Below are 24551 nucleotides of genomic sequence, written 5' to 3' on the forward strand. Positions count from 1 at the left end.
GAAGGCGGGTATTTGTATCCATATGAGTGTTTTACCTGCTGTCTGTGAGCGCCTTTTTGTGCTCTTTTCCCATTTCAAATCAGTTCATTGCAAGTGACTGAAGCTCCTCTAGCTTACAAGCCTTTAAATATACATGATTTTTCCTCAGCTGCATGCTGGAGGCTGTTGCACCAGGCAGGCCATCACCCCAGCTCTGTTCCACGCAGCGAGAGGGCTCAGGGCCGCCCCCCAGGGAGCCCTTTGACCCGCAGTGGAACGCTTCCCTCCCTCTGCAGTTTTTGGGCCCCTCACTCCAGCATCGCGAGGGGTCTCGGTGGTTGCATCCCCGTGAGGTGTGCTGAAGGCAAGAGTAAAGAAGGTCCCATGGCTGCATGCCGGGGGAGGGAAAAGAGACCACAGGGACCATTGCACAAGATGGTGGCAGGATGGTGTTTGAGGACATCGGCTCTCCGTCCTGCCTGGGCACGCAGGGGTTTCGGCGGGAGCCGTGGGCAGGCGTGTGCCCGTGAGGTGGGGTGGCCTCCGGGGACACGCAGCTGACTGCACAGCAGGCACGGGGGGAGGCAGGCTGCCCTGCAGCACGGATCACTGCCCGGTAACACCTCTGTATTGGGGTGTATGGATTTACTGCTGGCAAGGCTTCATTTTTAAAATGCATTAGCAGCTCGAGGTCACTTACAATAGAGGCTTTAATTAAAGTAGAGATCAATTTTTGTCAGCGCGCTAGCAGAGCACATTCTGTACTTTTCCTTCAGGAGCCACGTTCGCTGGCTTGTACAGAAAGCGTCATGGTGGGGGGGAGCTCTGCAGAAAAAACTGAAGCACCAGCGTCAGTTTGCAATGCTGGTGGCCAACACCTGCTGGAAAACCAGCTGTACCCATGATCACTACCCCATGCACTGGCACATGCAGACAGCCCATGGTGCAGGCAGGGTAATGCAACGGGCTTTGGTACATAAGAGTCTCTCCTGGGATCCTGCCTAAACAAGGAATTTAATTCGCAGACATCTTTTATAAGCAGCACATTAGATGGGTGGGTTATGTCAACGAGGCTGTGCGCTGCATGGCTGGGCACCTGATGGCTTTGTTTTGCTCTTGGTCCTGAGAATCAGGAGTCCCCTGCTGCAACAGACTAATGCAAAATGCATTAGTGTTAAGTGGCAAGATCTCAGGAGTCATTGCTTCCTGAGGTCTTAAAAGAAAACCGCAACCTGCACACTGTTAATGAATACCAACTCATATCATTGTGCCTTCCCTCCACACTTTACAGCTGCTCTCAGAAGTTGTAAAATCCGGATTCAGACAGTGCAGCAGGCAGCAATGCTCAAAATACCACTGAGCCTGCAAACAGACTTGGCCCAATGCATTTTTAATATTATTTTTTTTTTAGCAGGAGGTAGCAGCAGCAAAAGGGAGGGCATTTGGCAGGGGCTGGCACTGCTGGTGTATGGGAGCTGGCCAAGGCGCTGTGGGGTGGCAGCAGAGCTGTGGCCATCTCTTCCATCAGCACGCAGGGCTCCACACTGCTCTTCCTCGTGGGACCGCAGAGCAGGGACTGCGTAAAAGACTGGAAAGCAGGCGATGCTGCAAATGATCTGAGGGTTTTATCTATGAGAAAACAAGCGATAAAGCTACATAAACCTGTCTAGTCAGGTGACAAAAAAGTGCTGCATCTTATTGGGGAGCAGGGAAAATATTTGCTGCAAGGACGGGGAACTGGCTGATTCTTGAGTTCATGTTCCTCCTCTGGCTGGAGCGCAGCATTGCAGCTCTCGTTTACTGAGCACGTCCTGCTGTCTTCTGCTCCTGTCCTCAGCTAACCCCACCAGCAACGCTAGTATGAGCATCATTCACCACTGGGACATGCTCTGCCAACGTTTGGTTCTCCCTGGCATCCCGCAGAAGGCATGCAGCTGATGTCAGGTCTCATCGTCACCCTACATCCCCAGAAATATGTTCAGGAAGGCTTTGCAAGAGAACACTGAGATAGCGCTGGTTCTTTCCAACCACTGTGCCTTCCCTCTTGCCTCCCTGATGCAGTACCTGTGCCCATGGCATCCCTTCCCCTGAACCAGAGCCCCTCCGACCCATTGCTGCTGCACCGCCCTGCCAGCAGCGAGCCCAAGGCCGTGGGGCAGCAGCTCTCAACCTGTAGGAAAGTGGCTGCTCTGCACTGGGTGAGGGTGGCAGCAGCTGCAGCTCTCACCCCATGGGCTGCGAGGAGCCCAAGGATGCTGAGGAGGGAGGTGAGGGGAAATTGAGAAGGGAGCCACATTCACAGGAGTGCAAGTGGACAGGAAAAGGTGGTCCAGACCTGCTGCCACCATAATAGAAGGCAAAGGCTGGGCAAACACTACTTTCTGGTACGTCCTTCTCACTCCTGCCTGCCAGAGGCACTTGGTAAAGCGCGCCGAGTGCACACCAGAACATGAGATGCTCCAGTAGCCCAGCATGCTAGAATACCATATCTCTTTTTTTTCCCTTTTAAAATACGCTAAACTCAGCAGCAAGACAAGGTTCGTGGTCATGATGTGACACCTTGGCTATTACTTTGCTTAACTGCACCTAAGGGTGCAGTTCAGTTCCCACAGTCATCTCTTCCCTCAAATGCTTCCCTGCTTCTCAGTGCTTTAGACTACCACTGTCAGGCGTTAAAAGATTTGTATGCATCTGCTTGCTCCCAGGGATGCCTAATCCGGCACTGTGCAAACGACAAGGGTGCACCTTCAGCATTCCCACGCTGAAGTCCCCTCCCTGTGATTTATCTGTGTTAAGCACTTACTCTACAAACATAAAGCGAGTGTTTACGCACCCCTCCCGGCAGATTGCACCCATTTAGGAAGCTGTTTGTTCTCAGCACATCTGTGCTGTAGACAGAGGTGTGGGCAGATGGGTTTACTTCTTGGGTACCGACACCAGGATGTATTCCAAAATACACAGCCTTTCAGGGCCAGTATCTGTGCTGGAAGTGCCCAACGTCTTCTGGCGAGTGGTATGCCCATCGCCCTGGCTTTGGGACCTGATGTAATGCCTCTGTGAAAACAGAATGGGCAGAGGATCAGGCAGACCGAATTGTCCTCGATCCCTGCATAACTCAATTCCTTACTTGTGATACTAGACTGGTAGCCTCCAGGGAGAAGAAAGTGCACTGTCAGAAGAACATTTCACATCGAGTCCTGAATTTCTGCATTTCTGGAAGTTCCCCCGAGGGCTGAAGAGGATTATTTAGGTAGCCAGCATGAGGAGCCTTAAGGGAATAGCACATTTGCAAGGGGCTGTGGTGGATGACTTGGGGAGGAAGTCTGCTCAGCCAGACTTGAGTCGGGGGAAAAAAAGAGAAACGAATAATGTATTCACAGTGAGCAATTAATTTATTTTTCTAGTAACATTCTCCTGCTTAAATTATAACCAAGCCCTGGTACTGCTGAGTGCTATGATTTAATACCCCCATAATTAAAGACTTTGTTGTCATCCAAAGTCTTCACTGTGCAGAGAAAAATCAGCTCAAGAGCAGTAGAAACGTTTTTCAGAAGTCAAAGTCTGATTAGCATGAATATTTGTGAGAAGGCTTCCGGCACGCAGCCCCCAAACCTCCTGTCAGCTCTCACCCCCACCCCCAGGGCAGAGTACAGGCACACCTTCCCAAGCCGGCCTGCCCCAGCCTGCTGGCCTTGACCAGGTAGGTTTGGTCAAGCAAGGAACGGCAGGGTCAAAAATATTGGTCTAGGCCTTCCCCATTAAGATAACCTGGAGTAAGATGAGCGAGACAAATGAAGAAGTAGCCCGGGAATACTTGGGCACTCTGGAAGGGATGAGGGATGCTTACCCAGGACATGCTAGGAGAGGTGTCGGTGCTGTTCTAGCTACAGGGAACGCCGTGGTGCTCAAATACCGGAGCATGAGGAGAGCTTTAAAAAAAACCCCTGTATTAGGGGTTGCACCATTCACACACCCGATCCTTGAAACATTCCTAAGTGTTTCTTTGACACTACTGCTTTGACAACAAGTCTTTATTGTTTTATCTCACTTAAGATGTCTGAGTAGATCCTGCAGCCTCCTTACTATGCTTCGGTCATAAGGAAAGAATCACATTAATAATTTAAAAATTAATTAATAGGGCCAGTGACTCAATGAAATGACAACTCTAACACAAACCGAGGGCACAAAATTTCAACACTGTGTTCCACCAAAAGGACTTCCATCGCTCCTGAACATGCATTTATGTGCAGAAACACACACCTTTCTCATAGCATTCAGGTATGGAGCTTCAAAGTATCTTTCAGTTTATGTAAAATGTCCACGTGAACAAAGTGAATTTACCATGAAACTAAAGCAAGTGCCAGTGGTAGACTGTTTTCACATGTCAAGACAGACGACTATGAACTTTAAAACCTCCCTCTTCTGCTTTATTGACAGGTAAATTGTTCAAAAATGTTCTCACAATTCAATAATTACAAAGACTTAGACTTACATTAAAAAAGTAAAAACCAGAAAACCCCCAAAGCAGTAGTGTCCAGCTCTAACTGAGCCCCTTTAACAAGAATCTGAGAAAAAGAGCAAGTACTGTCGAACACTTAACGTAACAGGATTAAATGTTGACTAGAACACTCAGTTTAAACTAAAGATAAGTGCACGTCCTATACAGTGTTTCAGAAAAGAACATTAGCCATTGGTATATCATTAGCCCATTTAAACCAAATTTTAAATAAGTGACATCCAACTGTCATAAAACTGGCACAGAAGGCACACTAGTGTGACAATGACAAACTGGATATGCCAGCCACGGAATTAATTACAAGCTTTTAATGAAACATGGTCACAAATCTTTGATTACTAAATGTATAATACATGGAAGCATGAGATTAAATATACACGCAAAACATCACCACTGCACGTGGGCCATAGCAAAATATACAGGAGTGTGTTGTGCATTTTTCTACATGATCAATACTTGATTAATAATCATGGGGTCTTCATGCAGGTGAGGATACAATTAATGAGAAAAGCAGCACCCCCAGTTACACATCCTTCACATTCCACTTTGGTAACCAATAAAACAGACTGATGTTTTAGTGCGATATAGTCCCTTAGATCAAGCAGACTTCGAGGGCAACGAGTCCATGAGAAGGCTTGCTAGCTAAACAATGTAGCGTGTCCTTACACCAAAAAACCCAGGAGAAACAACTCCTCAGAAGGAGATAGGCAGGAACTAGGAGTAAAATTTTTTTCACAGCAGAAATGACCAATATTTTAAAAGCCCTGACTAGTGACTGATTGATGAGGACTAAAAAGCAGAGTATGGGTAAAAGATAACTCGCAGTAGTCCTATGTACATGACTAAAAAGTTGGTAGAAAGATAAAGACAGTTATGTAGCTGTATATGTAATGGCTAAATGAATTAAAAGGCCACAAAACTATAACCAACTTTTGACTTCCTGGTGATTCTATTGATGTTGGAAATGACCTACAGCTTCCTAGCATTCTCCTTAAGAATCTCCTTAATTTAGGAAACAAACAGTTATGGGAAAAAGGGAAAAGTGTATTCATCTGAGGATGTAACTAGACCTGCTTGCATTTCCTATTTAGAGGTCCAAATTACGTCTAAAAGGATTTCCTGCTAATGAGACATTACATCATTCTATAGAAAAATAATATTCCTGATATTGTAGCAACATTATCAGTATCTCTCTCTATTTCTTTTTCAGCATAAGAATAAGACTATTTACTGGTGGCCTTAAATGCTCCTATGCAATAAAACTGTGTCACAGCTGTGCAGAAAGGAATAAACCATAACTGAGCAGTGAACAAGTCTGCATAAAAAGCTCGATCGCTATTTTGTAAAGAATTTTCTTCATTTCAATAGTTTGTATCTACAATCTAGATATATAATTATTCTTGTACAACACTAGAGATTCAGCGTCAGTCTTGGCACTAGCATCTGAGACAGCTTTGCCCTGCTCTTGAATACTCCATGGAGTAGCGTATGACCGAAGCCGGAATGGTGAGAGCGGTAGTGTTATGCGTCACAGGTTGACTGGTCCAGTCCATCTAGTGTAAGCTGATTCCTATGAGGAGAGTTGGGACTTGGGGGACCACTTGGATTTGAGCTGTTGGATGGAGTAGAGTGTTTGGTGGAGTCTGAATCAGGCTGTTAATGAGAAACAAAAAAAATTACACTTACTTAAAATCAATTCTTTACACCCAGAAGTTTTCAAAAGCACTCAAAAATTAGGGTGAGCAACACCTATGGAGCAGTGTGTATTAGATTCACTTCATAGCTAAACATTCATGCAAATACTTCCATTATCACCAACAGGCTGTAGTGCAGCCCTGAAGGTGACCTTCTGATGTAACGAGAATTATAGCAAAGTATGTGGAAATTGCTAACTCCCAGGCTCCTCTCCTTCAGCCATAGCAAAGCTTGTTCTGGATTTACCAGTCTGTGTTCTTTAAGCAATTTTTCTAGCCCAGGAGTAGATTTATCTGCCCATATAAACACGTAAACAATTACAGTTAAATCATCTTCAGTCTGGTGAGAAGGAAGGAAACAAGCATATGAACTGCTTACGAAACAGCAACAGTGACCAGCATGTGAAGTGCCTGACAAGAGTGAAGGTTGCCAAGTATCAGGCTGGGGATCTGGAAACTGAATATACTGACTGGAGACGCCCTACGTCAACATCTAACAAAGACAGTCTATCCACAGTTATTTCCCCAGCATTAGATTGGTTGTTGGATATTTGCTTTCACAGACTGGTCTCACTTCAACAGGATGGCTGGCAAGTTTCCCACTGTTTTGGTGAGTTACAGCTCTAAGCACCGCACACATTCACAGTTAATGAAATACTGCACAGGAAAAACTGGTACCATTGCAGCTAGCTTTTTTCAAGAAAGGGGATAGATATTTAGCAAATAGACTGAAAGGTAACATCCTTCAAGAATGCTGTTCGCAAGGTTTTGCATGGCTCAAACAGTAAGACGACCTATGACAAGATTATCCTACCATGATCCACTCCATGCTGCAGTAAAGCCAAAAGCCATGGGAAGAACAGTATAGAGCCAGAAGGTGTTATTAGAGCCTCCTTTTTCAAGTTTCAAGCCATGTTTTTAATTTAATAAGTTTTAAGACATTTTAAGATCTACTAAGAAAGGAAACGTAAAAACCTTGGGATCTACCACTGCTTGTGCCTACAAGCAGCAATTGTCGTTAGAGCATGGAACATAACGGAATTTGGGAAGGATGCTGCAGACTAAGTCAACTGACATAGCCCGATCATCAGCACCTTTAAAAATCAAGACAGTCCCAAAAATACCTGTGTTTAGAGATCCCCATTTTCACATGCTTTTAATGGCTTACTCAAGGTGACAAAGGAAGCCAGAACATGGCTCTGATGAGAACTCTGGACAAATACTTTGACTTAGGGTGTACTAAGGCACCGTGCAAAGGTCTGGCTTCAGGAAAACACCCTTCAAACTCCAGAACATTACATGGACCTGGAGTTGGGTATTAAAAAGTACTAAAAAGATGCAGAGATCTCCCAGTGATAATTCCCAACACTCCCCTTGCAAAGGCAGTGCTTCAGCAAAGCTTGGAAGAAGCTAAACCTGTGATAAATCAAGGAAACAAAAATCATACATCTCCTCTCCTTAGATTCAGGGGCACCAGTTTTGTACAGCCAGGACGTCTTCAGTTTGGTGGTTACTGGTACATACTTTTACTTTTGCTAAAAGCAGTTTTACATATTTTAAAATATGATTCCTCTCAAGTTACATGACAAAGTCTTCCTTAAGGCAGCACAGAAAATTACTTAACTAGTCATATCACTTTGCTATTCTATGCTAATAGCCCAGAGAACATTTTTAGGAGCTTTGAGGACATTTCTTCAATTAGTCAAATTTCTCTGGTCTTCAAAGCTTAATCCAAGACATAATACTGCTCAAAATATCACCATAAAAAGATCTTTTCACAGCTTTGCTTTTGTGCTGGCAGTCTAACTTGCAATCATATATTACAGGTTGAAGAAAGCATTTGCGGAAGGAAAGCATCTCCATAAAGAACATGGTCTTTATGAAGCATTTCGTCAGGAATTTATTTTACTGGAAAAAGAAAATAATCTACGGCAGTGGGATATCGTCAGTCTCCATTTAACGAAAGCTACTTTACCTCTTTGTCAAACTCCTGGTCAGGATCTGATATACTTCGGGAAGGCATGGCTCCTCCCACATCACTGCCACCTGTAGAGAAAAGAAGCGAAACACACAGGTTTACACCTCTTGTTGAAGCCATAAATTACAACTCTGAACTGACAAGCTTGCTTCCAGCCTTACTTGATGAGGGCCATGAAATATAGGTTTTGTTTCTCTGCTGCTGCTGCTGCCGCGAGAGGTTAGCTGTAGATGGACATGGTTTTTCATCCTGTCCGGCAGGTAGGACACTCTACAGTTGAGATTAGATAACTTGTTAGCCAGCAACAAAAGGCATCCAACAAGGAGCTGTTACTCATGAAAACTTTACTGTGCTTTTGAGAAGCTATTACAACCCAGTGTTGGTAGAAAAACTCTGAACTTACTTGACCACATCCACATATTTTCAGTAACAGACACAAACCCTGAGAAAGACAGAGAAAGAACTAAGCCCCATAGCAGCCACAGGAACTTAGCAGCCAGCAAACCCTCTACGAAGGGGCAGGGACTGCACCAACAGCTCTGCTTTCCTTCCTTCTCCTGCTGAAAGGACAAATGCATTACCCTCATCTAGCTGAGAAGGACAAGAGAAAGCCTGACTAGCAGATATAAAATGGAGGGTACAGAACATAAAAGTGTACCTTTGCGCCCTCCTCTCGTTGGATTTAACACTAAAATAGCTCACAAAATGCTGTATTTGTTAAATGCAAAATTAGAAAAAAAAAAAGATATAAAGCACTGCAGCTTACATGCGATTTAGTTACCTCCACAGCATTAGTTTTTCCCCACCTTGTTTTTGCTCTGGAATTGGCTAAGTGCCACAAGCACAGCATTCCAGTTCCTAACAGTTTGCAGCTACTCCTACCCTTGCTAGGGAAGCAGAGGAGGGACAGGAAGAGGAAGAAAGCAGAGGGGAGCCTTGCAGTGAGGGATGGTGACTCTGGAGAAAGATTTCAGCAGAGATAGGGCTCATGTGATAGATGTGCTCAAAGCCTGTTGGAGGTGATATCAGAGCAGAATGTGGAGAGGATGAGGGGGAAGGAAACTAATTCGGTTATTTTCAGAAGGCAAACAAGAAAAAGGAAGGAGGAGAGACTGATTATTTACAGAACTACTAACAAGCTCCTGGCAGTGATGCCTATTTCTTTCAGTGTCTCATCTGTAAGTCATCTAACAGTATTTCCTTGCACAGGATTGAGAAGCATTGCACATCAGGAAGGTTCACCTTTCTCAAAATGATTAAAAGAAGAGTTTGGTACAGAGATAATATTTGAACCCTGTACAGTTCATCTTCACAGTTTTTCTGAGCAAGAACGAATACGCATATATCTCCCTCCCTTTAAAATGTATTTTACCAGAGGGAGGTCCATGAGAACCTGCATTCCGTCTCCTGGTCCCATGTGAGCCACGTGGTTGAAATTTGTTGGGTTAGAAATCATCTTTGACCTTAGCTCAGGATCTCTAAGCATTTCCCTAAAAGAATAGAGTGATTTTTTGCTATTAGCATTCCCAGTCTCTGCATGACATCATGTATATTAAGTTATGTATCACAAATTCTTACCGCCTTTGTTGTAACCGCTCTTCCTCAGGAACCTTAAATACAAATCTTCTTTTGCTCCTGGTTCGAAGCATTTGCTTCTTGCTGTTGTCAGATGTTTCTGGTACACTGAGGACAGCTCCTGCTGTAATATCACAATGCAATTCCACATACGTAGGTACATGTTAACCCAGACACATCCAATACAAGTTTCATCACATGCAAAGGTAACATTGCTTAAAATTACCCAGTTAGCTTGGTATCATTTTCCCATTTCTCCCCTTGCCAGTACTCACCTGCAAACTTGTTCTTGAAATATATTAGTCTTGGTGGCTCGCAGTTAAGGAGATTCAGCGTTCCATCCGTGTTTAATGGTCTGATCTGTTTGGGCAAGGAGGCAGAGAATTAACTCAAGCCTAGCATACACTGCAAAGAAACATCTCATTTGGAATTAAGCCAATTAAGTTCTATATTCAACGAAAATTACTTACCCTTCGCAGGCCAATAGTCTGAACCCACTCCATAGTGTTAACATCAAATACATCAACACCATACTCGCTATACACTGTTACATATGAAGAATTGCAACCTGCATAGATTAAAAACAAACAGAAAACCCTAATGTGGTTTCGGTAGGCCAGAACTGACATATCTTTGAGCACATTTCCATAGTTACAAGTTTTCCACTACGTGCAAGATACATTTTAGAACACTTTTCCCAGCCCCACTTTCAAACAGTTATTTTTGTGATAATAGATTTGCTAACGACAACTGCCAGCATCACGGAAAGATTTAAATTTGACCCTTTCAGTATTTTTAAACTTCAAATTATTATTTCAAGAAATTGCAAAATGGCATCTGAAGTTTTCAGATGCATACAAATTTGCTGCTTGGTAGGAACTGAGCAGCCAGCTTTTCTACAGATGCAGATTACCTCATTTCGGAAGCAGCAAACTAACTATACATCTGCTGTGTGCAAGGGAAAAGAGCGGGCCACCATCTGTGAGGTGGGTCATGAAGTCATGATGCGGATCTGTTCTTGATTTCCTTCCTCTTTTGCTAACAATTATCTAGCTTTAGATATTCATGTATGGGTTGCTTTCATCAGGTTAACAGAAAAATGTCACAATGCTTAAAGCCCACAACCCATTTTCTCTTTTCAACTTCTTAAAAAAAAAAAAGGCATAAAAGTCATAAGAGGCAGACAAGTTTATTTTAGGTCAAACAAAAAGCAGAGATCCCTAGAGCTTTATATCAACATCCTTCTGCTCATGTAAAGACTGTGTCCTGATGTAAAGAGCAGTTACTAGAAATTTATGGGATTTAATAGAGAAAAGAGCTGCTTCAATAAACAAAAGGAAAATACACAGTAGGACACTAAACACATCACAGAATCTTCTTAAAAGAACTGAAATAATGATTGTGGTGCTATTTTTAAGCCTTGGACAGCTATCATAAATATGTATCTCAGAAGTGATTTAGGGTCAACTATTTATTATACCAGGTCATGGTTGACTTGGATGTCCAGATCAGGGGAGACCACGGAGCATCAGACAGAAACACCAACTGCTTCTGCCTGGCCAGCTGGTAGCCAAGGCCAGCATTTACCAGTCAGAGCTGATGAGCTTGATCAGATCTCAGCTGGTTCCCAGAGAGACACATCAGGGTCTGCACTGGGCTTGCCCATGCTACAGCTTCAAGACCAGCTGGCTTCAAGTCTTTGCACTGCAGTGTACTCAAGCTAAGCAGCCCCACAACACCTACGCTGACTCAGCACAGAACCAGTGTATTAAGCTGGTTTAACCACAACCTAGACAGGTCACCTCAGATAACAGAGCCGACTGTTAGCACAGACTTCAGCCTTTCCTAGCATAAGGGAACTGAATGCCCTAGTGACAAATTTTCCATCGTATCCTAAAACCTCTCTACAACACTGTTTTTTACCACAGCAGAAACTGCAACGGGGGAGAACTATTTCCACTTTGATGATCTCCTGATGGTACAGTTGAAAAAAAGCCACCAGTGACAGACACCAGGACTGAAGAGCTAGGACAAGGCTAATGGAAAGGAAAGTAATCCAGTTTTCTTTGGCAGCAAAGTTGCTCCTTCTACAAAAACAGCCCTAGGGCAGTGCTACTCAGGATCGCACATACAAGAATGCTATAAAATAGTTTACAGTAAGAACAGCTTCTAATAATAACAGACAAAACAATTAACTAGCATGTCTAGTTTGCTGAAATGCAAAAAACTGTAAAGCTGATAAAGGAAAAGGAAACATTAGCTTTGGCTAATGGCATTTTAAAGTAAATTTGCAACTACATAGTTTCCTTGAGCCTTTGCTTCAGACTTCAGTACAGAACTATGTCAGAGTAAAGCAAGCAAACAATTTCATTTCAAGACAATTAAAATTAAACAAACTGCCATTAGGGCCTGTCTTGATCAAACCAACAAGCACCTAACTGCTCAGTGTACTATTTAAACAAAAAGCTATTTCTTGCTTTCAATCAAACACTAACTGCTATTTGCGCTCCAATTAGAAAACCCATTTTCATCATGAACTGCCTCTGACCACCGAATATTGAAAAATGCTCGCATGTCCGTCTATCCTAACTAGCTGATAGACCAATGTGCCTGAAAAGAACACAGAAGTTGAAAAATTACTCTCCACCTACATTATTTCTGTAAATTCTCCCCCTAAAAATAAAACCAAAATGAGAAAAACTGCAACCAGTTCTGCCAAAAGCAATATTTTTACCTCTTACTTTGTTATATTTATGAACCTTTAGAATTGCAGTTGCATTTCATCTTCAACTTTCTATTGCACTTTGAGTACAGGACACAGAAGAAATTCTACAGACAACTAGACATTTACACTCTCTGGGGGAACAGAAATCTCTACAGAATTTCAGACTGGTAGTCTTGCACTGTTCTGCATCCAGGACTACTCTCTGCTCCGTAAGAGTGAATCTGCATTCCATTATTTGCTCTTCTGTGTCCTGTAATAAGACAGGGCTTCTTTTCTTGCAGCATCCAGGATCTCAGCCCAGGAGATCAAGTCCAAAACTACCATCAGGAAGAAACATGTGTCCTGTTAACTCATCAAAACTTAAACTGTAGATATTGAAAGACAAACCAAAGCAAAATAGAATACAATGCTGATTATTTTTAGACAAGTAAAGCAGCAACAGGGATATGGCAACAGAAAAACATATACATACTACAGGCAACAGGAGTTGCAGGCCACATTAGTTCCTGCATGCGTGACCTTCGACCTTGCGAATCGACGTATACTCCCATATGGCTGAAGCAAAGCAGGTATTCCTCATTACTGAGCTCCACAGCACAAAGGGCATCAAAAGACTGCTGTGAGAGGAAGATAAGCGAGGGGTCATTAGGATTTACCAGGTTTATAGATTGTCCATCTCCCTGGATGGTCAACAGAGAGAACCCAGACTGGTAGCCAACACAGAGCTTGTCCTTGAACACTGTCATCCACTGTACAGTTCCTGGAGCCTGGATTTCACTGAATTTTTTGTGGAAAGGTTTAGTTCTGTGAATTTCATAGCAGAAAACCTGTCGTTTGACAGCCACAAACAAACAAGTCGAAGAACTCTTCTTTAGTGTTCCAGTTGTAATCAATTGGCAGCCTTTAGTTTCTGCAAGCTTAATGTCAAAGTTTCCTTCCGACCCATCCAGAGAAGCCCAGGGGTAAAGGTGAACGTGATGGTTCCGACCACAGAGAAGGATGATAATTTTCTCTTTGGGAGCAAGCTCTATCTGATACACCTTCTTGCAGTCAGCGGCTCGGACTATGACTGCAAAGGAAACAAGAGCTGCTGTAAGTTAAACAAGAAAACCATCGGGCCTGGAAACATTGCAGTGTTACATACTGATGTCTGAAAATGAATCTAAACACAGACACATACCAGATAAGAAAGAGCACTTATTACATAAATTGAATGCTCCATTATTAATTCTCAGAACAAACAATGAAACAAAGCATTCCTGTAACCTTCTCTATGAATATAAAGTCTCGCTTCAGCAACACTTTGCAGTCAAAGGCTACTTAACTTATATAATAGTATCTGTACTGTCTGTACACTGCAAGATGGTGTATCTTCTGAAACTGGTCCCACCTTCAGGATAAACATCAGCATCTTCAGTGAATTACGGAGGAAGACCGAGTTAGCAGAACACCAAGAAAAGGAATATAAAGTATTTAATGCTGACAATTGAGGATAGAAAGTGCCGTACTGTTGGCAAATGTCTCCACCAAATACAAAAGCAGTACAGTAAGTGGATGTTAAACACCTACAGGGAAAGGGTAAGTAAGAATAGGCTTAAGCTGTACGACAAGAGGCTTAGGACAGGCACCGGGAAAAGCCTTCTCACAGTAAAGACTAGTTGGGTAACCTATGGCAGCTGGGGAGTCTTCACTGTTTGTAGGTTCTTTTTAAAACAGGGTTAGAGGCAGCTGACAGGGTTAGGTACGATATGTTCTGCTTTTGGGATTGTGGGTATATTGGCACTTTGGAGGCAGCAGTGAGTATTTCATGGGGTACAAATAGAAGAGACTAAGCAATTCCAAACTAGGAAACGTAATACATAATATGCATAAGCCAGTTATATTAAAATATAATTTTCATTTTCTGTTAACTGAATGTGTTCAAAATATTTATGAACTGTAATAAAAAAACCCCTGGAAATTATACGCATTTTTTCAGTAATAGTTGAGTACCTAGCCATCAAATTCTGTAAAGTTACAACAAGACTTTGGCTGTTTAGATTAAAGCCAAGTGCGCAGCTGAGGGGATGCCACAAAACAAACAGGTGATACGCTGGAAGAAATGTTCTATAAAATAAGCAGCTGTTGGAACTTTGCCACAGAGAATTCCCTCCCCCGCCCCCAGCTCCAGCTCCAGCTTACAGTTTAGTTTGTCAAGAACTAAGTGATATTCTGACAAAAGACCTTTGATATAAGTAGCTGACAGTTAATTAACACTGAAAATTACAACTGCCATAAAATGAAAAAGATATTACGATTTATAAAAATGCTATTAACACACAGGAACTGGTCATATAAAACTCATGCAAAACATCTTTTAACCTAAAACCAAAACTGATAATTAATTTTCACATTTACATATGACACAGTGATGCAGATAATCGTTCCTTTATGAAATGACCTTTCAAATTAAATGTACAGTTTTATTTTATGCAAGAAGCTGTACTGGAATCTCTGGAGTTACTTGCATTTAAAGTTATGTTCATATCTAAGTACTTAAAGAATGGTGACCACTGGAAGTTTACTCAAAGGAATGGCATTTATTACTGCTAAAAAGAATTTCAAATATCTGCTGTCTGCATGTAAAAAGCACTTTCCGCTGAAATTGGGCAAAGGATTATTCTAAGCAAGAGGAAGCAATAACATTTTTCTTTTTGCCTCAAAACTTTGTAGTTAATTTTATTTTTAAAGTCAAGTAAGTCTTTAAAAACCTGTGTTCACTGCTGTATTTTATATTGAGACACAAGTTTTAGCATGACTGCAATCCAAGTTTCAAATAGTCACACACTAAATTGCATTGAAGAAGGAAATTCAAATTCTTCCATCAAGTCAAAATTTAAAGAACTATTGTCTTTGAAATTTGAACTACAATGAGTAAAAATAGTCAAAGGGGTATTTCAGGAGTGTCCCATGGATTTTTTCCAAAGTTAGAAAAGGGATCCAGGTACCTTTTAATTTTACAAATCTGTATCACCGACCTCAGCATCCTCTACTCCCAGACAGCTACAGACACTCAGAAGAAGCTAAGCTCAGAGGTTGTAAATACAGGGGAAGAAAGCATTAGGTGTTCTGTTAGAAACAATACTACCAGAGATCCAAGGCTGTTAGCTCTTATGCCACAAGAAGTACAGATTTAGACTGTTGTTTAAATTTAGGGTGCCTCAGGAGTTATAAGAAAGGATGGATTTCGCGAGGTATGTTTGGTGCTTTTAGTCAGAAAGAAATAACTAATATTTCATATGGTAACTTGGAAAAGGATGAATAGTTGTAGATTATTTTACTTAAAATCTGTGTTGTTTCTTAGAAATATATTACTTCTATAAATTCAGTTTAACTCAACTAGGTGCCTTTGTTTGGGTTGGTGGTTTTTTGTTTTGCTTTGGTTTTTTGTTCATTTGTTCAAAATAAGAATATCTTATTTTGGAAGCAGACTGCAAAATTAATCAGAATTGTTCTTTGCTTTTCCATGTTTAAAATTGCATTTTGTATGTACCGATCCCAAACGATCCCCATGCTCATGTGCTAGGAATCCTTTTGGCCTCCACGCTTTCCCCACCACACCAAGGCACATCTCCGTTGTTACTTGTGTTTGTGCTCAGTATATCAGGTTAAAGGGAAAAAATGCTTTCCTTACTCCCTAGCTATGACGCCTAGTAATTCATCGATAGAGGGGTATGCCTGTGCGGCCCAGTGACTATGCAGCATGCACTTTGCTGTGGTACCTGGAGCACACTCTGCGTGAATTTCTGGAATGGACAGTCTCAAGAAAGAACAAGCTAAGCTGATGCCATTTTTCCCAAAGCAGAGGGCAGAGTGCATTAAGAACAGGAAGGAAAAAGCAGGTTCAGGAGGAAGTATGGGGTCAGGGAAATAAAGAGATAATGGAGAGGGTCAAGCAAGGCATTTGCTTTGGCCACCGTTGGTCTAAAAGAGAATGTGCGTGGTCGTCAGATTTCTGGAAGAAGCAGACAATGATGGCAAGTTTGTAAACTCTTGCGTTGCTCACACTGGCTGCCTAACTTCTAATTCATGGCAGTTTTAGGTCTCAGATGGTGCAGTTGGAACAAGACTGTTTCCATGTCAAGTTTTTCTCAGTCAATTCAAGTTCTATTTAGTAAGTGCCTGATAATTCATTGTGCATCCACTGCTGCTGTGTGCGCTGTGCATGCTCTGGGTGCTGAAACATTTTGCTACCTGCTGTGGGAACACAGTTAAGGTGAGAATGTGTCAGAACATGCCCAGTAACCCATCACTTTAATTTCAGCCAGTCGAATGTAATGATAATGACCAAATTAATGCTTATATCTCATATTCATTTTTCCTTCTCATCAATTAACTGAGTGCTTAATACTTACTATACATGAAGGGCTGTTGTGTAACCTATAGTATAACAGCACTAAAAGTTATGGAGCTCATTATTCTGTATGTGATTACTGCATGCATTATGGCCTAACTTACCGTCACGGGTTACCTCTATCACATACAGTCCTTCTTCTGAACCAATTGCTATTCTATCTCGATCTAAACCAGGAAGGGAAAAGAAACTGCTGTTAATTCAGCTATACTTAACTTTATCTTTAAAATAGACTGTTTGAACAGCTGGAAAAATTTCTGGACAAAGATTTTCAACAGCAAATCAATTTTGCTTAAGTTCATGCAGTCTGTCAAAAGCATGCTATATACCGTCTTGCTAAAACAAGCTGTTAAACAACTGAACAGTATTATTTACTCAGAGTTGATGAAGAAATCTGACTACCAATGGAAGATTAGCATTTCTCCCCATTATTAAATTCCTATGAAGGAATTCAGCTGAGGAATTTATTTCCAGGTGTCAGTGCTCTCATTACAGAAGCCCATCTAAAAGCTCTTAAAAACCCTCACACACTTTTAATAGTTAAAACAAACATACCTACAATAGCAGCAGCTAAACTTGCTTTAATAAGAGGCAGTGTACTGTCATAGGCTTCTTGTGGAATATGCACAACCTGGTTTTTCAGTCTGTTTTTGTGGAGGATAGACTGCAACCCTTCTAGGATTCCAACCCACTTTCTCTTCTCATTCTCATTTTCCGTCAGGATCAGCAGAGAACAAGACTTGGAAGGCAAACCTAAGAGAGAAGCTGTCACCTTTTAACAGACAGAGAAAGCAGAATTAATACGAGTAATAAAAGCCCTTTTTGTCAGTATTACATACTTCACAGAACTGTGAAAGTAAAATACACTTTTTCATAGCAATGCAATAATGTACCCAAGTGATATACAACACAGCACACAGCTAACATAGCCACAGTGCTTTGAAAAAACGCACAGGCCTCAGTGGATTTGTTTAAATGTACTCAGTCTTGCTAAATCATTTTGAATCCTAAAATATGGCCAAGGAACTCTACATTCCTTTTACTACAATCAGTTCTAGATTTCAATATTGCTTCTTAATTTTCAAAATATTCGTCCAGGGAGAAGAGCACATCATATCTGCATTAAAAGCTATGGAGGAAAACAATCTTTTGAGATTGAAGTATTCTCCCACTTCCCCGAGTTAAAAGAAAAATCACATGATGGCTTCACTTAATTTTCAGGTAAATCATCCTATAGAAAAACTATCCAGGAACTTTCTGTTGGCCAAAGTACTCACTTACTAATTCTTAATATTAATTATGTGTCCTGTATGAATAGGTAGTAGGAATTGTGAGATCATGGGAACTATGCTTTCAGTCATGGACAAACATGTCATCAGCCACTATCAGCCCTCACAACAGAAGAAAAGCAGCAGAAGGTGGAAAAGTGCAAAACTAAAGGCTGTAACTATTCATACATGGAATAACAGCCTGTAATGCCTTGATAAGAAAATCACCATATAGATGGATGATGTGGTTAGGCAACATACACTTCCTGAGGGAGCGAACCAAGCAATAACATTCATCTTAAAGAAAAAAAAAATCTGAAAGTAAACTTGAGACAATAGGATATCAAAGAAAAGAACACCAGAAGCAAGATGAAGGTGAAGAGCAGTACGAAAAGAACCGACTAGTTTGCAACTGCTCATAGCTCGTATTACTCTGCATCAAGCTTTGCTCATGTCCTAAACTGTAACTAAGCATTAATATTTTAAAGATGGATGGAGGCATAATGAACAATATTTCTAAATCTGAAAACAAAATCAAACCAAATCAGACTTCAGCTATGGCTTTCTCTTTGGAGTACCACCACTCCTCAGTCTTTTAAGGTGGGATCTTACATGCAGTCAAATGCAGGACAAGATGGGAAAAGTTGGTCATAATATACCTAGCATTATTCATCATACAAAAATCCAGTATTTGCTGTGAAACTCAAGGCTTTTTAACTCAAACTGCTACTGTTTGACTCCACTACAGGCACTCTTAGACTATTATTAAAAACGTATTGATGGCTGCACTTAAGACTGCAGTGTCTAGATGCCAGGATGGCCTAACATCCAACTTTAAAAACTGGTTATTAAGGAGAGATGTTGGAGTCCGAGACAAGTTCTTCCTCTTCTTGATTTCATGGGGGTCAGAGGTGGCAATATTTTAGTGTTTGGCAGCATTCTGGTATGGCTTTCTGCAGGCAGAATATCCAAAAGACATGAAAATCTGTCTTTGGTGGGACATCAACATCATGTGTTACATGAAATACTACATATGAAAGAAGGACCACATTTTTAAGAAAATGATGTAAAGTAACAGTTTAACTGTTGTGTAGAAGCCACTCTACGTCATTGTATCAGCAAGATGCAAATCTAGAATTAAATGAAATTGAGAAAATAGACTCTCTTCCATCATATTACTGGTTTCCAGTTTTAGAAATTCCTTCTTTTGAAGGAGGACATAAAACTGAGAAAAAAGGTGGACTTTGGCAGCATCTTCTCTGGTTCCCATCAACAGGGTATCTCAATAGATATACTCACAAACCAGGCTTCCAGTTAATTCATCAGATCTCTTTAGCAGTGGATAATCTGATCAGACCGTGGAGACATTTTACCATGTCTATCCACACAAGTATTCTTACATGGTGATATTTCAGAAAAGTCTTTTTTCTTAGATACCTTCTCAGTCAAAAACTGCAGGCAGAAAAGAAATTAGAGCAGCAAGTCAAGCAGGCTAAACTCTATGGATGCCTTGTTCTTAAATGAATCAACCACCATTCTGCATAGCTCATTTTCTCTCCTCTGAAGTCCTTTCCCATAGTATTCCACATCTGCTAATTTAAGAAGAAAGCAGGCAGATGGGAATTAAAAAATACATTTGGAAACAAGAAAGAGGAGAATGAAGGTAAAAGTTGCAGTAAACTAAAGGATGAAAATCCACTGCAGAAAATATTTCTAGAAAAAAGCAGCAAAGCAAAGCCACAGAAGCATTCAGGTAGCCAAGATGTTTCCTAATTAAAACCCTAAAGGACCAAATCATTGGGACTGCAGGTGACTGTCAGCTCTTTGGCTTCCATTTTCCACCAATTAGATGACTGGGGATCAGAGATGCTGAAAACAGTAAGTTTCTGTATTGAAATGCAATGGATTATAGATATTGGCTACTAATGTACTTTTCTCCATATTTTAAATTTCCAAATTATGTATAATGCACATAAAACATATGGAAGAAGTTCCTGTTAAAAACTAAATACAGCATTCAGATAGGACATACATCAAAGAGGATATTATAACTAGGCTAATTGTTTTCTCACAATTTCTGAATTGTTTTAATTTTTTTCTACTATAATTAAATATGAAATTAAGGAAACTGAAATTTCAAGTTTTTTTTTTTTTTTAATACAAGACAATACGTGGCAAAGTAGAACCAGTGAGTACAACCCAGCTTCAGGCTACTGTTACAGCATCACTTCCTGAAAGCAAGGGTCCTCCAAAGCTAAGAAAGAAAAACCAGGATCTGGTAATACCAATGGAAGATGAGAGAAAAATATACTGCATTATAATCAAGAAAATAAAAAAGCCAAACTTCATATACAAGGAAGCAGCAAAAGAACTTTGTTCTTTAACATTCAGTTATAAGAGTATTATATTGTTGTTCTACACATTTCAGCACCCCTTGTAAATTCTTATACTTCTGCATAACTTAATAAACATTAAATATGGATAACATACTTCACTATCAAAACAAAACACAGGTATTTAACTTGTCTTTTCTTTAAGAGTAAATTGGTAACCATACCCTGAATATACAAGGGATGTCTTTACGAGTTGCATGTATTACATCAGATGCTAGGACAGAGCTCACACAAAAATCTTCATCTCTAGTAAGAAAGAGAGCAAGAGGATCACATACATGCACACAGTAACATTATTCAGCAAAATCTAACCGATATAACAACTGTTTCAATAGGCTGCAGTCACCTAACACCACACAGAGGTCACAACCGCCATCACTGCTTTGTTATGCTCTAACCATCCTTGACCTAAACACCTCACAAGCTTTAGTTATGTTTCTACAGCATTCAGTCCACCTGAAGTTAAGTGGGGTGGCTTTGTGTAGTTTTCATTTACCAACCACACCTATTCTACAATTAGCAGCGAGAATATTGCTCTTCCAGCCCAGCAGACACATTAGAAATGAATAATTCATACCTCAATGTGTAGCAAGAGAGGGGCCTTTGGAAAAAAAGAAAAATCACATAAAAAGCTCTTGGCAACATAATTATAGTTTGTGGGATTCAAATAAGGGTTTTCAAAACAGCTAGATTTTATTCTCTATTACAGTAAAATAAACAGACATGAGAACAACTTTTTCATTTCAGAGTGCTCCACCCCAGAGGGCTTGCCTGCACAAGCCTTTTTAAACTGAATTTGACCAAGTTGATCACCATAATTGCCAATTTCAGTGTAAAGATGACACTAATGCCTGAAACTTGCCCATGCTAGAATTCATAGCTGTGGTGGTTAGTGTCTATTAAAACATCTAAGAATCCTCAGAAGACAGACTCAAAGAGGCAGCTACAATAAGCAGATAAAGCATGGGACAGTTGGTATAATATCTGGCTGAGTTGCTTCAAGCAATGTGACTGCTGTTATTTGCAATACATCTGCACTTCTGCTCCCACTGCCAGCATGTCAGAGAGACCTGACACTGACGGTCCCCAGAGAATAAACGTGAGAACAGAACAGGAGTACTGGTGCAACCCCATGGTACTGTTATCTGGAAAAAAAATAAATCGAAGTGCTTGTAAACGCAAACTTTATATTCAACAGAACGAGAAGGTGCTGTAACATTAAAAGGTATTACAGTTGCTTGGTATTTCCATAAATTGAAATGAAAAAAACTTCTATGTTACTCTGATCAATGAAAGTCTCAGATCTTTTGTAGACAGTGTTCAGTGGTTCAAATGGTTCACCATGAAAAAATGACTCCTGTGAGAATGTAGGGTGAGAGCCACTTGCACTGAAAATTAGTCGGTGCTTTTTCTGAAGACTGCTTCAGTTTTTCTAACGTTCCTGAAATTACTGGCTATGGGATGATCTGTGACTCACTCCTGAGGTCAGAGTGCAGGGGAAGAACCAATATTTCAAAGTCCATTTGTTTTCCATGTGTGCATGTAGAATTCTAGGAAGAAGCACGCTAGTACTGTAAATATTAGTGATTGTAGTATAAGTGACTATAAAGTCATTTAAGTGACTTCTTGTTGAGCCAATTCTTTAAGCCTAGACTTAGCTGCAGTCTATATTCAGAACACACAGGTATTCGCAGACCAGAGCTCTCATGATCTACAAGTTTTTTTTGTGTACTCTAAAGAAATATTTTTGTTAGGGAAAAAAACCAGCGGATTTCTACTCTGTCATAATAATACAAACCTGAGATCCAAGACTTGACTTGCAACAACTCCAGGCTGGGTGGATTTTCCTTCAGGCACATCATATAAGAACAGTTTACAGTCACAGACAACTGCATAAGCCCTCTGCCACCCTTTCTTAACTCCTGTAGGCTTTGGGACCTGCGCATAAATAACTGATTGCTTATTAAATGTAAGCACATATAAGGACATTTAGAAAAGCTTATACTTAGGATCAATGGAATTAGAACATGTTCTGCTTGCCCTTCAAAACAGAGTGAAAAATGTCAAGTAATCAAGCAATCATTTTTTCCTCCCTTAAGTTCAACCATTCCCTGTTACAGTTTAATAAATATATTGGTAATATTAAGACAAACAATGAGGCTTGTATATTCCACAAATGCCAAAATGGTAGGACAGTTTACCTTTTATATTATGCTTACATCAACAATGACAGAAAATCTTCATTAAAGCATGCTTTTCTTCCCCCTTCCCCCCCCCCCCCCGCTACTTATGAACATTGCAGCTACTAATCTACTAACCTTTAGCTCGTGTAGTAAAACCAACCGTTTCTCCCACATCTAAAGCAATGAAGGTTAAATAAGTTACATAGATAGCACACAAAGCCTTAAGGCTTTAGCACAATTTAGGAGATCTGTTTTAACACACTTAGAGGTTCCAAGCCGCATAGCTGTAAGTGCTTAGTATTCTTCTCTTGTCCAAGAACAAAAGACTATTACCTTGACATAACCTTTATAGGCGGTTCCTATTCCTCTTTGCACATCTACTCCAAGAGGCCTTTTGGCTTGCTCAGGGGGTATAGGGCAGACCTGAGGTGCGCTATCCTTGCAGGAAACATGGCATGCAAATGAACACACTAAGTACAAAAGAGAAAATCCACAGTGAAATGCATGTATGAGTCAATCATAATAGGAGATTAATGTAGTCTACCCTTACACTCAGCAAATTAACGAATCACACTGAAACTGGCAAATATTGCAATATCCCACTATGCTAACAGAGTGAATGCACCTATATATCATATGAGACTCTCCAAAGTGCTTTTATCTTCTCGTTTAAGCCTATTACTTCCATAAAGGGCAGGAACTGAGACCATGTTTCAAGGCAACTTGTGAAAGCATTTTCCAGAAGGAAAAGGAGTTGGTCAGCCTCACCAGTGTTAAGCAGCAACTAACCCAGTCACAGAGGAGAAAAAGTATTACTAAAGGAGGAATAAAAATTATGTGGCAGTGGTTGGAGACAAGGTAAATGTAGTAGGTGTTCAATTTGATCCAAGAAGGCAAGAATACTGCAAAAACAAAGTAAAAATAAACTGACCAAAAAACCAGCATGGGTTAAACTATTAAACACAGGGACTGCAACACAGTGTGGTGAAAGGGGTGTCCCCCCATCTCTATCTCAGAGTTCAAATAAGGAGCAAAGATATACACTAATTGTTGCATCCTTTACATTTACACCTTAACATTTACACCACTTCCATACCACTTCGCGCTGCACCAGCAAGGGACAGAGGTCTCTTTTCTATAGAGCATTTCACATGGAAGCACTACACAGAAAAAGCTCAGATATATGCCACTTCACAAGAGACAGACTACAAAAACTGTGGAATGAATTAAGGTGTTGTATCAAGGAATCTGACCTAGAGTTTATGCACCAGATCTTCCCAGATATTTTTCCTGGTTTGTCCCAGCCAACCTGTTTCTACCAGTAGGCTTGGGAAGGCAGCGGGAGAGTAGCACGGCACTGTGACCTATCCTGTGCTTCCTCCTAACCATATTCTCAGACGTGGGCATAGGGCAGATACCCTATGCAGATCTAGTTCCATAATTACAGGTCTAGGGGGTCAAAGCATTCCAGAAAACCTGGAAACAGCCTGCTTCTGCTAAAGCCACAGACTAGGCTACAAACCTCCTCCTCATGATGCCCAAGGGAACAGCCAGGAGAGAGGGCAGCTCAGAGCAGGCTGCCTGGCCTGTTCTTTGAGCTAGTCTGCTCCCAGGAGGACAGGGGTTACCAAAGAGCCATGCATGCAAAGTACTGTAGGTGCTCCCCAAGACCAGATAATAAATTCATCTCTTTCAGGAAGCATCATAATTATTTGGGACTGTGCATATCAAGGCACACTGGTTGCAGAATAGTGAAAATCCACAGGATACAGCCAGTTCCACAGGCCTCTGGAAGCGCAGTTGTGTTTTACCGTGGTCTCCAGCATTAAAAAGAGCAGGAACTGAGA

General features: G+C 41.0%; 1 protein-coding gene across 4 annotated transcripts in view; it reads right to left on the reverse strand.

The window, feature by feature from the left end:
* Positions 1-4381: 4381 nt before the first annotated feature.
* Positions 4382-24551, reverse strand: part of CDC42BPB (CDC42 binding protein kinase beta) — a 95936-nt gene continuing 75766 nt past the window's right edge. For 3 of the 4 annotated variants that reach the window (XM_075103973.1, XM_075103972.1, XM_075103971.1), the window contains 13 exons: positions 23038-23174; positions 22320-22459; positions 20686-20767; positions 17416-17632; positions 16965-17027; positions 12940-13536; positions 10213-10310; positions 10018-10102; positions 9746-9866; positions 9540-9657; positions 8329-8437; positions 8165-8235; positions 4382-6148 (listed from right to left, as the gene is read on the reverse strand). In XM_075103973.1, coding sequence (XP_074960074.1) covers positions 6017-6148; positions 8165-8235; positions 8329-8437; positions 9540-9657; positions 9746-9866; positions 10018-10102; positions 10213-10310; positions 12940-13536; positions 16965-17027; positions 17416-17632; positions 20686-20767; positions 22320-22459; positions 23038-23174 — 1970 coding nt within the window. In that variant the 3' untranslated portion in view covers positions 4382-6016. Of the gene's footprint in view, positions 6149-8164; positions 8236-8328; positions 8438-8570; positions 8610-9539; positions 9658-9745; positions 9867-10017; positions 10103-10212; positions 10311-12939; positions 13537-16964; positions 17028-17415; positions 17633-20685; positions 20768-22319; positions 22460-23037; positions 23175-24551 lie in introns of all 4 variants that reach the window. The other variant, XM_075103974.1, reaches the window with a different exon arrangement.

This window comes from Phalacrocorax aristotelis, chromosome 9, assembly GCF_949628215.1.
Source record: "Phalacrocorax aristotelis chromosome 9, bGulAri2.1, whole genome shotgun sequence".
Taxonomy (NCBI): Eukaryota; Metazoa; Chordata; class Aves; order Suliformes; family Phalacrocoracidae; genus Phalacrocorax; species Phalacrocorax aristotelis.